The sequence below is a fragment of the Ascaphus truei genome, chromosome 6, assembly GCF_040206685.1.
Source record: "Ascaphus truei isolate aAscTru1 chromosome 6, aAscTru1.hap1, whole genome shotgun sequence".
NCBI classification, from domain to species: Eukaryota; Metazoa; Chordata; class Amphibia; order Anura; family Ascaphidae; genus Ascaphus; species Ascaphus truei.
The window spans coordinates 69,677,704-69,690,769 of NC_134488.1; the positions used below are offsets into that span (position 1 = coordinate 69,677,704).

Sequence of the window (13,066 nt, forward strand, 5' to 3'; positions counted from 1 at the left end):
TTAGCACATTTTCTGCAAGCAACACTCAATCCACAACAATGATTAACATGAGCTGCAATCTCCCACCTGGTAGTTGTAGAAGTGGTGGATTTGCTTTTGTCAGGACTTTGGCCCTGTTTGCTTAGGATATTGTGGATGTGGGTAAACTTTGGTCTGTCGTTCCGATCTTTCTGCCAGCAGTCTAGCATCAGCTGATGGAGGGAAGGTGGACAATTCATTGGTGCTGGCAGACGAAATCCATCCTCTATGGCCTTGATGACCTAGGATTGTGAAACCACATAGGACAAGAAAATAGCTTAATTTTCAACATTATTAGGTTGCTACAAATACACTGCATTTAAGGTCTTCAAATGTCGAAATAAGGCTTTTGCCATCATGGTCTATGTATAACAGAATAAAACAAACTCACATCCTGATTGGACATGTCCCAGTAGGGCCTTTCCCCGTACGACATAACCTCCCACATGACGATCCCGAAGCTCCACACGTCACTGGCAGTACTGAAGCGATGGTACTCGATGGCCTCAGGCGCTGTCCATAGCACTGAGCTTTTCCCACCCTGAAATTAAGCAAAGCACAATGCTGCACAAAGCTACTGAAATGTATGCACACTCGACAACCACACAGACAGTTTATGCATAACGTTATTGCATTCAATGGATGGTTTATAAGCTTTGTTTACAGCTCTGCACCCATTGTTGTTATCTGATATTTTAGACCTACACTTTTTTCCTTTCTTTCACTTTCCTGAATGATCCTACAGCCTGGGGGGAAAAGCAGATGGGAGAGCGGGGGGCGGGTTATGTATCACAAATATCCCAAACGAAAGCATTTCTCCACATCCAGTGCAAATTGCGTAATTGCTCTGCTCCATTATTTGCCCCACTTGCGCCGTTAAAGTTTTGGGAAGTGGTTATAGGAGGAGTTGGGGGAGTAGAGTGCCAGAGCGATTTTATAATGAGATGTATCAAAGGTTACGCCTATAACTGGTGCAGTTGTCTTCTCTTTGCGTGAAATAAATCTGCAAGGTTTTCCTTGGTGAAAAAGACAAATGCAAGCAGACACAAACAATACATTCATGCACTTATATGCATAAACATTACACATACCATACAAAGCATAGGAAAAAGTGCGCCAAATGTGGGAACATAAATAATGACATAACGATATATACCGCTAAGGACTTTAGGTGAGACATTTTTTGATGCAAGACACGATTTCAATTCGTTTTATAACAAATATTATTTATACCTAGCCCCCCTATGGGTCTGCCAGAAACATCACAGTGTAGAGTGTGTATGTATAGAATAATCTCCTTGTTTTTGTATGTATGTGTACAATATTGTCCCCTTTGTGCATGTATATGTGCAGAACAGCATTTATTTGTGTGTATGAAGAGGAAGAACAATGTACATCTTGGTTAAAGTATATACTGTAGATAGATTAATCTAAGAAATTAAAATGGCAGTGGGGCGGACATATCGCAAGAAAAAATTACCATCGTTGGACAAAGATGGTACTCAACTGGATTCCAAGAGAGATTAAAAAACCAAGACGACGAAAATAAGATGGGAGATGAAATCAGAACATGTGTTGAAGCAAGGGCCATTTTAAGACCTTCGTAGGCCCTAGGCACTTTTATTTCTAGAGGCCTATGTGTCCGATATGTTTACTAATTTTTATGCTAATTTCATCGTTTGCTTGTTTCTTTCGATACTAGCGATATTTGGCATCGATACTTTTGTTTTGATATTTAAAGGTATCGATACTTCGAAGGCATTTTAAATTAAAATTTGCTGTTTTCTCTTATTTTGTGATTTTTTTTTTTTGTTTAGGTAAAATTTTCAAGTGAAATATTGTAGGCCCTAAAAGGTTTGTAGACCCTAGGCACTGTGCCTGGTTGGCCTAATGTATAAAGCGGCCCTGGTTGGAGCAACATGGAGAAGGGAGGCTTGCAATCACAGTACCTGGGGTTGTATATGCCACTGGGGAGGCTTTCATCCAGCAGTGGGTCGATATGGGCTGAAGACAATGATGATGATGAAGATATATTACATATAGATGTACATGCAATATAAACAGCAGATTGGCTCCCCAATTCTTTATACATTTGTGCTCCATACCATGGTGGTAAAGATTGTGTCAAGTTTATCCTCCTGCAGCTGTCTGAATCCGGATATCTTGCAGACTAAGTTGGAGTTCACCAGGACTTTGTGTGCAGCCAGACACTTGTGTATGTAACTCATCTCTGTCAGGTACTTCATTCCTGAGGCTATCCCACTTAGCATCCCTATCAGCTGAGAGGCGGTGAACTGTCCCTCATGCTTCTAAAGAGGAAAAAAAATACTGTGAAGAACTTCAAGAAAACTGTGAAGAAAATAAATAACATGGAAGTGCCGGGATTGTCAGAATATGTTTTACTTTTGCATTCAAACATAAGAAGATTTCTAAAATACAAACTGAACCCCTGCTCCTCTGATGCAACTTAATGTCAGAGCTGTTTTAATTCATTGCTATGGTTATTTTGAAAAAAATCTACGGGATCCTGTTTTTTCATGAAACCCCCCTCCCCACAAAAGATGCAGAAAACAGGATACAAGATAATCGCGGCAGCAGTTTCAATGGGCACCAGAAGAAAAAAATAGCCTATTTTGTGGAAGGTGCGGAATTAAAAGAGCATTGCTTGTTACATAATAAAACTCTTGGCAAAAATGATGAGGAGACATTACCAGTTACAATTCTGGAACAACCTAATGCACGAAGGAGATTCCTAAACCCTTAAGAAGAAACAGAACAACGTGAGAAGCAGCTCAATTAAGATAAAAAATGGCCTCTGCACAATCTTGTATCCTGAAGCTTGTATCCTAATTGAATTACCTTGTAACTACTCTTTCTGTTCTGTCATAACCAGCACTGGAAAAAATGCTCAGATATTTTGTTTTTATTTGCCTTCCTCCTACCCTCTATTTCAGGCCCATCAAACTCAGAATAGCTTGGGGGCCAATTCTTAAGTCCGACTGCAAGACTCGGGCCACACCAGGAAAAATGTAAATAAATATTCCCTATGACCTACGGTTACACTTTTTTTTGTTGAGCTTTCCTTACTAAAAATATGGAAACGTCGCTGGTATCAATCTCCCCCCAACCCCCAATCCCTTTCTTCTCCCCATCCCCTCTTTCTCTCTTCCCCCATCCCCTCTTTCTCTATGCCCTCTCTTTCTCCCTCCAAACTGTCTCGCCCTAAATCCCCTCTCTCCCCATCCAGGGAAGTTTCTCGACCAGGGGAGCGCAAACTTTTTCTGCTGCGCCCGCCTGTCTGCCTGCTCCGGAGCTCGCGCAACACTACTACCTGGCAGCTGCGTCACCCCACCCCCTCTCACTCCCCCCCTCCAGCGTGTTTGACAGTCTTGCTCTATCTCCTTTGCACCTTTTGTTTTTCCCGACTAGAGATGCAGTCTGACATCTTTAAGCATTTTATTTCCAATTGCGCTTCCTTACAACGTTTTGCCAAGCATGGAAAGCTAATTTTCAGTTTTGTAAGCCAACAGCGAAATATCGCCAGATAGTGAGAAAAACATGGTGGTGTGTCCTATTTATAGCCCCAGCATTAAGCAAATGTTGTGATTTTAAGGAATTCCGTGACTTTAGGTGAACATTTCTCTTCGGTAAAAAAATGGTAAGAAAAAACACACAATTGTGTAATTTTGTATGATGCACTTTGAGCAAGAAGAAGTATTGCACTCACAAATGAGATTGTGCGCACTGGAAACCCCTTTCCTTCAACTACTCAAGTGGCCTAGAACGAACCCATTTGCTGTCCGGCGCGGCACCCATCAAAAGAAACCACTATTTATGGACTCTATCGTATCCTTTTAAACTCGCAGTCTTTTTACGCTTGTTTCTTTTCTCTTTTGAACATTTCTCTTCCATATCACAATGACTCTGTTTTTGTGTGTATTTGTCCTTTACTGTTTAAGTACTTTTTCGAGTGTTGAAATTGAGAACATTTTTATTCTCTCCATGCAAATGAAATAACGTAATAAAATTAATTTGATGCAAAAATATCCAGATTAAACACTGTGGCTTTGCTATTACTTAAAAGATTTTAAAAAGTATAAGTTAATTGAGTGCTTAACAGGACTTGATGAATTACAGTAACATAGCAGCTGAAAATGAATAAAGGAGGTCAGCCGAATTCTACCTTTTTAATGCTACACTGTGTGAGATACTTTGTTTATGTTTATGTCATACACATTACAACACTTTCCAATTATGGAAGGAAGGAACTTTGGCGCTACTGCGCATGACTGATGCAAAAAAACTCCCGGATGTTCTTCAACCAACTTTATTGATAACACACACTGGGGCTACACCACGATCTCCCCCTCAACGCGTTTCACCCTCTAGGATAGGGCTTCGTCTCGGAGACGAACTCGAGATCGTGGTGTAGCCCCAGTGTGTGTTATCAATAAAGTTGGTTGAAGAACATCCGGGAGTTTTTTTGCATCAGTCATGCGCAGTAGCGCCGAAGTTCCTTCCTTCCATTGAATGACACAGACGGCGGCACGCAGGAGCGACGGAGGTGAGCGAGTCCCAGACCAGAGATGCAGTAAGGTAAGGATTTTACATCCCCCTGCACAGGTCAATCCAGTGGCCATGCTGAGCTCCCTCACATTTAGCTCCAATTGACTGTGACACCATTCATGGTGCGTTAAACGCCGACACACTGAAGCGCAGGACAGTTTCTTGATATCTGGACTTTCCAATTATGGTTTGCAATGGAATTGTGTTTGCCCAACTCCAGTATTAATCATATCTCACCCTGGATCAATACATCTCTTCTTCATAAACCTTAATTCTTTTGCTTTCTAAGAAGATAACTGTTGACTTCCTCTACAATTGCCTTACATGCATGTTTATTATCCTGATATGATGTGGACGGTACTGTACCTACCCTCAGAAAAGAATCCAGTACTCCGTTTCCCATGTATTCCATTACAGTCATCATCGTATTCCCTATAAACAAGCAAGCGATTAGCATCTATCACTGTACCAATCAGCATTTTTTTCCAGTACCATCAAGTATAATTTGTGCACAGTATTCCAGACTGTCTCATTCCCTGACAATGCTTATAGTAGGCACTGAAAACATTACAAAAGTTCAGCAACTGCACCCATTTTAAAAAGTTAAGACATTCCATGGATATATGGAGGCAACAGAGACAAGCGCTTTCACTGACCTCCCATGGGAACGAGCCCCAGGAAGTCCGTACCTCTGGTGATGACACCTTCAAGGCGGATGATGTTGGGATGGTCAAACTGACCCATGATGCTGGCCTCTGCTAAGAATGTCCGCTTCTGTTTGTCTGAGCAGCCCGCCCTGAGGGTTTGTATAGCAACTGGAAGCTCTCTCTTGCTTGGCAGCTTTAAGCAACCCCTGCAAACCTCACCAAACTCTCCTGAAACACATCAAGCAGAAGACTTTTATAACAATAGTCCCCTTTTTATTTATTTTTTTCGTTTACCTGAACCATGTTGAGGTATCTTCGAGCGGATTTGTGGTCCCCTGACTTCTGGGGTATAAAACCAGTTCCAAAAAAAACTACAAATATGGCTGCAGGGTCACCAATAGAAAGATGCAAAATCTTCACCCGATGCATCTTTCTATTGGCCACTATAGTAAGCCTAATCCCACAGCTATATTGTATCCAATTGGGCAAGTATTTTTGCCCAGTAGACAAAACTAGTATCCCCCCATTCCTTGGCCTCTCTCCCCCCCCCCTGCCTTCAGGTGATTGGGGTGACGCAGGAAAGGGGGCGGGAGGGAGGAGGTTATGTTGTTCGGCTGGAAGGGCACATGGTCAGTCCGCGTCCTTCCAGCAATTCACCCCCACCCCTCCCTTTTTGCGTATATTGTTAATGATGTGGTTGTTACAGCTTGAAATTTATAAAAAGAAAAACTAAAGAAGAAATATGAGAATAAGGACTGAAGTTCCATCAAAGAGGAGAGATGTCCAATTTTGGGTTACCCCTAAGGGGGCAAGGTGTTGAGGCAGTTGGGGGGCGGTGTGCTTATCCTTGCCAGAAGGGGCTCCGTACTTGGTAACGCCCAGTGGGGCTGGGAGTGTTGAGTGGACGGGGTTCATTTAAACGTGAATTCCGGGATCCCACTTGCATCAACGGCCTGGTCACTTGGGCCCGGTTTGGGTGTCACGGGTCATCGGTTCAAGGACCTTTGACCTTTAACCCTTTGAGCGAGTGCTCTGGCAACGGTAGCGCCTCCCAATTATTTAATGGTTAAATAAAAATCCGCAGCCGTGTATCTCCACACCTTATCTTATCGTTATTTGTGTGGTATTTATGTGGGGTTGTGGTTACTTAGGGTGGAGGGGACAGGGAGCTCCCTCGCAGTCTCCCAGATCATGTATTTCTGTCTGCTATTCTCCTTTTTTGCATGTCTCTTTTTCACTGTCTGGTTACCTACCCCTGTGATGCTATATAAAAGACTAGAAAGTACTAGAAAGTACTCGGCTGCTGAATGCTAAAAAAACAATACTGAGATTTATACGTTGACAATTACATTTTGTAGTTTCTTAATGTGAAATCCCCTGCTAACAAAAACAACAACTCCACACACAGTTTCATTGCCTCTGAGGTCCTGAAGTGTTCAGTCGAGAGCCTCTAAAGCGTGTTTGTGGGCCATTGTACTCTCGTCCCAAGCAATGATCTCGCACTCTTGAAGAACTTGGGCTTCTCTTGGATTTTTTCTAATGTTGCAAATTGGATTTTCAGAGTGACCAAGATTAAGTGGAATCTGGAGTGTTGTGTGATGGGATCATGTCATTAGTTATGTCATTGTGCTGATGTAATTTGTTTTATGTCATCAGTAATGTCATTTGTGTATTGTACCCAAACATAGACACAAATCTCAGGTTTTGATCTCAGGAACTACGTAACTATTATGTAATAGACACAGGGGTATCTTTGGTGCCTTTCTCCATCAATATTAATATAAGTATTTCACTAAGTGTATCCTTGAATAAAAGGGAGAACTTTAAAAACATATAACCAATTTATATAGTGGTTCCCAGCACTCCATAAGAAAAAACAGACAAAAGCGTCAATGTTGAAATAGTAATGATATATTAAAGGAAATAATGCACATCCAGAGCCAACCCTAATCAAGGCTTGGAGGTTATTTTACATGGAACCTAATAGGTGAACAACAAGTAAACATTCGAGGGAGAAGGGGAGGTGGAGGGAATACAATAAAAACGAAAAGGGGGGAGGGAAAAAAAGAACAATGTATAACACACGTTAAGGTCAAGGTAGTTAAATATAGGGGGGGCAACGTTTCGGGGACTACAGCGCCCCTTCTTCAGACCCGTTCCCACGGACTGGGATAGTCTGTGGTATTTCCCTAAATAATATACCTCCACCCAAAACACCTCTCAAAGTAAATAACAAAAGTTTTACACAAGCCTATGCCAGCTGCACCCTAGTGCTAATTAGTCAGAATAGCATAATTGTCAGAAAAATACTGCGATACCTGGGATTAAACATTAATTAGCTGACCCTAGTACTATAATTAGATTAAGAGAATAACTCTCTACAAATGAAGCAACATATTGCACATATAGATACCACAGAGAAAATCCTAAAGTACACTGCAATAAATCTGTGAGAAAAGCAAATTGGTAATACAAATCCTTTTCAATGTGCTGCTTGTCAGTAGTTCTCCTGCACTCTCTGCAAGGGTCTCTGCATGTATAGTTCACCTACAGTTGAGATATATACGTGCTTGTGTATATGTACAAGACCTTCGAATACACAAGGGGTTAACAAATCTTAACGTGTACAGGCAGTAAAGGGTTTCCCGGAGACACCGACATCATCTTCACCATAAAAAACACGCTGCTTGCAGTACATTGCAAAGTTATTCTACATAGTGACAGGGGGTTTGAAAGTTTTGTCAAAAACTTACTGTCAAAAATAGAGAACACACTGTTCTCTTCTGCTCGGGAAGGTGGACTTGTTTACTTAATGTTTATGCACAATATAAATGCCGCACAATATTCTATTTCAAAACAAAATTGAAACATTCAACTTCAATTGTTTTCCTTTTTCAATTGAATATTGGCTTTGAAAAAATTGCTTTTTAGATGAATCTTGCCGTTTTACAGTTTTAATCTTTTTATATTAACCACATTGTTATGTCATTTGGTCATGTGTCTTCCAGTGTCTTTCGACTGTTCCGGGGACATGGGGGCTATCTATTACAGTAAGTACTGAAAGAGGAAAAATCCAGTGCCAGCAAATTGAGACGGACATTTACAAAGTGTCTAAGAATAAAAGCGTAGAGAGGGTGCTAGAAATTAAATGATCCTGATCAAGATAGAAAAATCACATAAAAGTCAAGCACACCAAAGTAAATAACAAGTCAAGTTAGTCGTCATGTAGTCAATTTAACAGCTTTAAGAGTTAAAAAAAAAAAAAAACACAGAAAACACCTGTTTCGGTGCATACATGAACCTTCGTTAGGGCAGCCCTGATCTGCATGTATGCACCAAAATGTTGGATGTTTTTTTTTTACTCTTAAAGTAATTAAATTGACTGTCTATGACTTGACTAACGTGACTTGTTATTTACTTTGGGGTGCTTGACTTTATCTTGGCTATCTATTAATGCAATTTTGCGCAAAATGCACTAAAAAAAAACATTTTGATTTTTCTCCTGTGATTTAGTGTAACAGGGTGTTTGCTACATGTGCATCTTTCGGGGGTTTGGCGGATGTCAATAGGAGGAATTATAGAGGAGTTACATAAGGCGCAGAATAAGAATGGATGTATAAAATAGTGCGCTTCTGTGCATCACCTTTTCTCCCTCCTTGTTTCGCAGTCTGTAGGAAACATTAACAATAAGCTTCTTACAAGTGACGCAGCTGGAATCAGAAAACGGTGCAAGTGTGTTAAAAAAAAACCTTCGCGTGAATTGCTGCATAGCTCTCATGCTCATTTAGGCTTATATCAGTGATTTTCTCCGTATTGCACACGGGGAGAGGAAACAATATGTGGAATGGGTATGATATATTTCCAGCCGCAAAACTGGAGGGAAAAAAAAACCGCACCAGATATATTAAAGAAAATTCGTTCTATAGGAAGCAAGGGGATTTTTTGCTTTGCTATATCTGGCGATTTGTTTGGTCCAAGTTTTGCAGCTTTGATACATCTCTCGTATTTATCAAGTGCTGGCTGCTTTGCTACCCAAATTATTATAATTTCCATCCGACGTCTACCTATCCTCCAGCTCTCTGTGCCCCAGCTTGCTATACAGCGAGTGTGAAATGGAGGAATTACCCTCCACTTGTAATGATGAGGTGTCAAATTGTACATTCATGTGCTGCTTTCCCCCCCCCCTCTTATCTTTCCCCCCCCCTTTTCTTCCACCCCCCCCCCCCCCCACAAAAAAAGTGCCCTTTCTTGCGTTTTGTCCAGTTGGTAGTGAGAAATCAGTGTGCAAATAACAACATTCTAATGCCTCAAGGAAACTAAGGTCACTATGTATCATGCAAACGTCGTTAAAGCCACTGCTAGACTCTTAGTTAAATAATACCCTATCCTCATTGTCTGTGTCAAATGTATTAAACTTCCATTTCAAGCTTTATATATGTGGTACAAGCTTTTTAGGCAGACTGAGCCTGCTCAGACACCAGCTCAGGTCTTAAAAGTGGAGAAAATGACACAACAATTGTTATATACATCAGGGTGATAGAAAATATACGAGTATTCTGCAGTGCTGCTGCTCTAAAGTTTCCATATTTCGCTATGTGCCCAAAACAACTACTTAACCTCCCAATGAACTTATCTTTTTCTAAAAAAAAATAAGCCCTAAAGAACTGAGCTTGAAGTTTAGGCGTGCACAAGTGATTAAAGCTTCAGGGTTGAAAGAATGAAATTAATTTGCTTTAAAGTTTTCAGCGGCAAAGCGGATGAAAATCAATAAATCATTTAGTAACTTAGCATATTTCCAGACAGTTTTCATGTTTCTGCTAAGCCTTTCAGAACAGATGTTAGCTTGTGCCGCCTCTAAGAGAGATCAGGAACATCATTTAATGCCATCCTAGCTGCAGGTAAATGAGAATATGAACTAGGGGAAAAAAGCAATACCAAATCATCTGCAGTGCTAAACATCAGACATCTGCAGAACTAATTCCCTCTATTCAACAGGAGTTATGTATTAAAGTAGCATTACCTTCAAGATCCAATATGTGTGAGTTTAAAAAAAAACAAATCAGCTGTGTAGTATTAGATAATACTTATTGCAGTCTTTACACTCCATCCCTCCCACTCCTTATGCCCTTTTTAATGAGTTTTAATGAGTTTTAATCTTGTATACTTCCTTGGGTTGCTATAGCAAGTGTTTAGGAAGCCACAGCACTTCCTCTTTTGAAGTCGACAGCCACATTGGGGGCAGGCTTGCCACCTTCTACTGAAGGCCAACCCGTAGATTTTTTTAATTAAATGTAGCGCTTACCTTCAGTGGTGTCTCCCGGCATCTTCTGGACATCTCCCCCAGCAACTCCTGTCAATATGGCAGCGCGGCGGCAAATGGTGCAGCGTTACCATGACAATGGGACACTGTGACGTCACAATGTCACGAGGCATCAACTTGTCATGGCAACGTGGCACCGCATGACGTCTTGATGTCTTGTTGTCATGATGTCACGTGGCGTCTCATTGTCATGGCAACGGGTGTCACGTGATGCTGTTACGTCACATAGCATTCCTATTGGCATGGCAACGGGGTGCCATTGTACGCCATGTAGCCATATTGGCAGTAGTTGCAGGGGGGAATGCCAGGAAGACGCCCAAGATGCAGAGAGACGCTGCCGCCCACCGCCTCCCGGAGGTTTACTAGGTAAACCCGTAGTCCGGAGATACATGGCCAAAGCCCATAGTCTATGGGTCAAACCCGGAGTGGTGGCAACCCTGATTGGGAGCGCTGGGAAGAAAAATCTTTGACGATCGATCGGCGAACACGGGAGAATGGATCAATTGGTAGCTTAGACAATGACGTTGCCTAAAAGTTTCAATGGTACTTTAATCTCCGGATAAGTGCATCTAGAGACTTGACTAGTTTTTTTCTGTCACATTTGAGAAATGTGTCAGGTTGGGTATTTTACATTTGGTGCATGTCTTTTGGCCAGAGCGGGTCATGCAGCCGCAGACATGCAGGAAATCAGTGCCGCAGGAGCAGAAGTTGATACATTACAAAATACTGCATGGAAACAAAGAAATGACAGCGCAAAAAAACCATAGTGTAGTAAATTTAAAAAACTACTTATAAGGTGGGGGTGAGTGTTGCACGTACATCAATAAAAAAGGTTATCAGCATGACATGTTAGGGACATGTTACCACTCGGCGGGGACAGCAGGACACGGACCGAAGTATCTTGGACGTCCTCCCTCTAGCTGCTGGTATCCAGGAACGGTGTATGCAGCAGCTAGGATACCAGCAGCTAGAGGGAGGACGTCCAAGATACTTCGGTCCGTGTCCTGCTGTCCCCGCCGAGTGGTAACATGTCCCTAACATGTCATGCTGATAACCTTTTTTATTGATGTACGTGCAACACTCACCCCCACCTTATAAATAGTTTTTTAAATTTACTACACTATGGTTTTTTTGCGCTGTCATTTCTTTGTTTCCATGTAGCCTGGTGTTTGAGCCATCCTATTGACCAGCAGCACAAAACCCTTATCAGGTTGTATTTTATACCCAATTCTAAATCACTATCACTCATCACTGATCACTTATGAGCGCAGGTTTTTTTGTTTCACATTACAAAATGCTGCCCTGTGATTGGCTGCCTGTTTTCTTTGCACCTGGGCTTTTTTGGTAAATTATAAGTGGTAAATTTACATTTCTCAGGAACTGAATAGCTCTTGATGATAACAAATCAGCCGTTCTGCTCCAAGCAAAGATTTTTTGGTTAAATAAGATTTATTAGAGGCTAAGGCGCTGTCTGTCTTAAGGGGAGGGGGGATCCCATCTCCATTTCCTCCTTCTTAGCCACTCTGCTGCACATAGTTATTGCCTTTAAATTGTTTATTTATAAAATGTTTTACCAGGAAGTAATACATTGAGAGTTACCTCTCGTTTTCTAGTATGTCCTGGGCACAGAGTTATGATGACAAATACATGTTTACAAATACATGGTTACATTAAGTGAGCAGGGTTTATATAGACAGTCTGCCACGGACACAACCAGAAATTAATATTGGGTGGAGGGGGGGTGCAAAGCTTTTGTTTTGTGAATAAATAAATAAATAAATGTGCAGCCTATCTGCTATATTAATGTATTAATTATTGCGCACAAAAGAAAAAACTATGATTTCAACTTACAAAACTAAATCTAGTTTCCTTTTATTTTCTGATAATATTTTAAAAACTTGACCTCCTTCTTCTAGGGGCCCTATACTCAAGGTATTCTAGGACTTGTGGTCCTGCTGCCTTTCTAAGTTGTAGCATTACATTAGGTGCTGGTCTACAACACCCTGTAGAGGTGGGATAGGACCTCGTGCCATTCTACTCTGCCGCCCTGCTCCAATATATGGAAAAGTGGGAGTGAAAAAAATGGCACATCGTTGCTTTAAAGACAAAATGTAACAATATTCTCCTCCTTGGTGCTCGCCCTCTGTTGATCCTGGGGTCTCAAAACTGGATCCACGTGGACATGAGAAGGTAATAGAGGAGACTTCTGGTTGAGTTAAATTAACTTCATTGTATTAAGGCATCAGAGCAGGTATATACAGATAGTAATGATACTATATGTACATACCTGCTCTAATGCCTTAATACAGCAGGAGCTAATTTAACTCAACCAAAGTCTCCTGTGTGCTTCCTCTATTACCAATACCTTCACTGCTCCAATATATGAAAGTCTTGATGGGTGCAAATGCACCCTTACACCCACCTGGTTGAGCTACTGCAGTCTACTACAGGCTATCTATATTGGTTAATACTATCTACTATACAGTTAATACAGTCTACTATAAATATGAAGGCC

The 13,066-nt window shown here is 41.3% G+C and overlaps 1 protein-coding gene across 3 annotated transcripts in view; it reads right to left on the reverse strand.

The window, feature by feature from the left end:
- Positions 1-13,066, reverse strand: part of EPHA10 (EPH receptor A10) — a 304,331-nt gene that overhangs the window by 26,249 nt on the left and 265,016 nt on the right. For 2 of the 3 annotated variants that reach the window (XM_075604750.1, XM_075604752.1), the window contains exons 11-15: positions 5,241-5,459; positions 4,955-5,016; positions 2,124-2,327; positions 410-559; positions 67-260 (exon numbers count right to left, since the gene is read on the reverse strand). In XM_075604750.1, coding sequence (XP_075460865.1) covers positions 67-260; positions 410-559; positions 2,124-2,327; positions 4,955-5,016; positions 5,241-5,459 — 829 coding nt within the window. The remainder of the gene's footprint in view (positions 1-66; positions 261-409; positions 560-2,123; positions 2,328-4,954; positions 5,017-5,240; positions 5,460-13,066) is intronic. The other variant, XM_075604751.1, reaches the window with a different exon arrangement.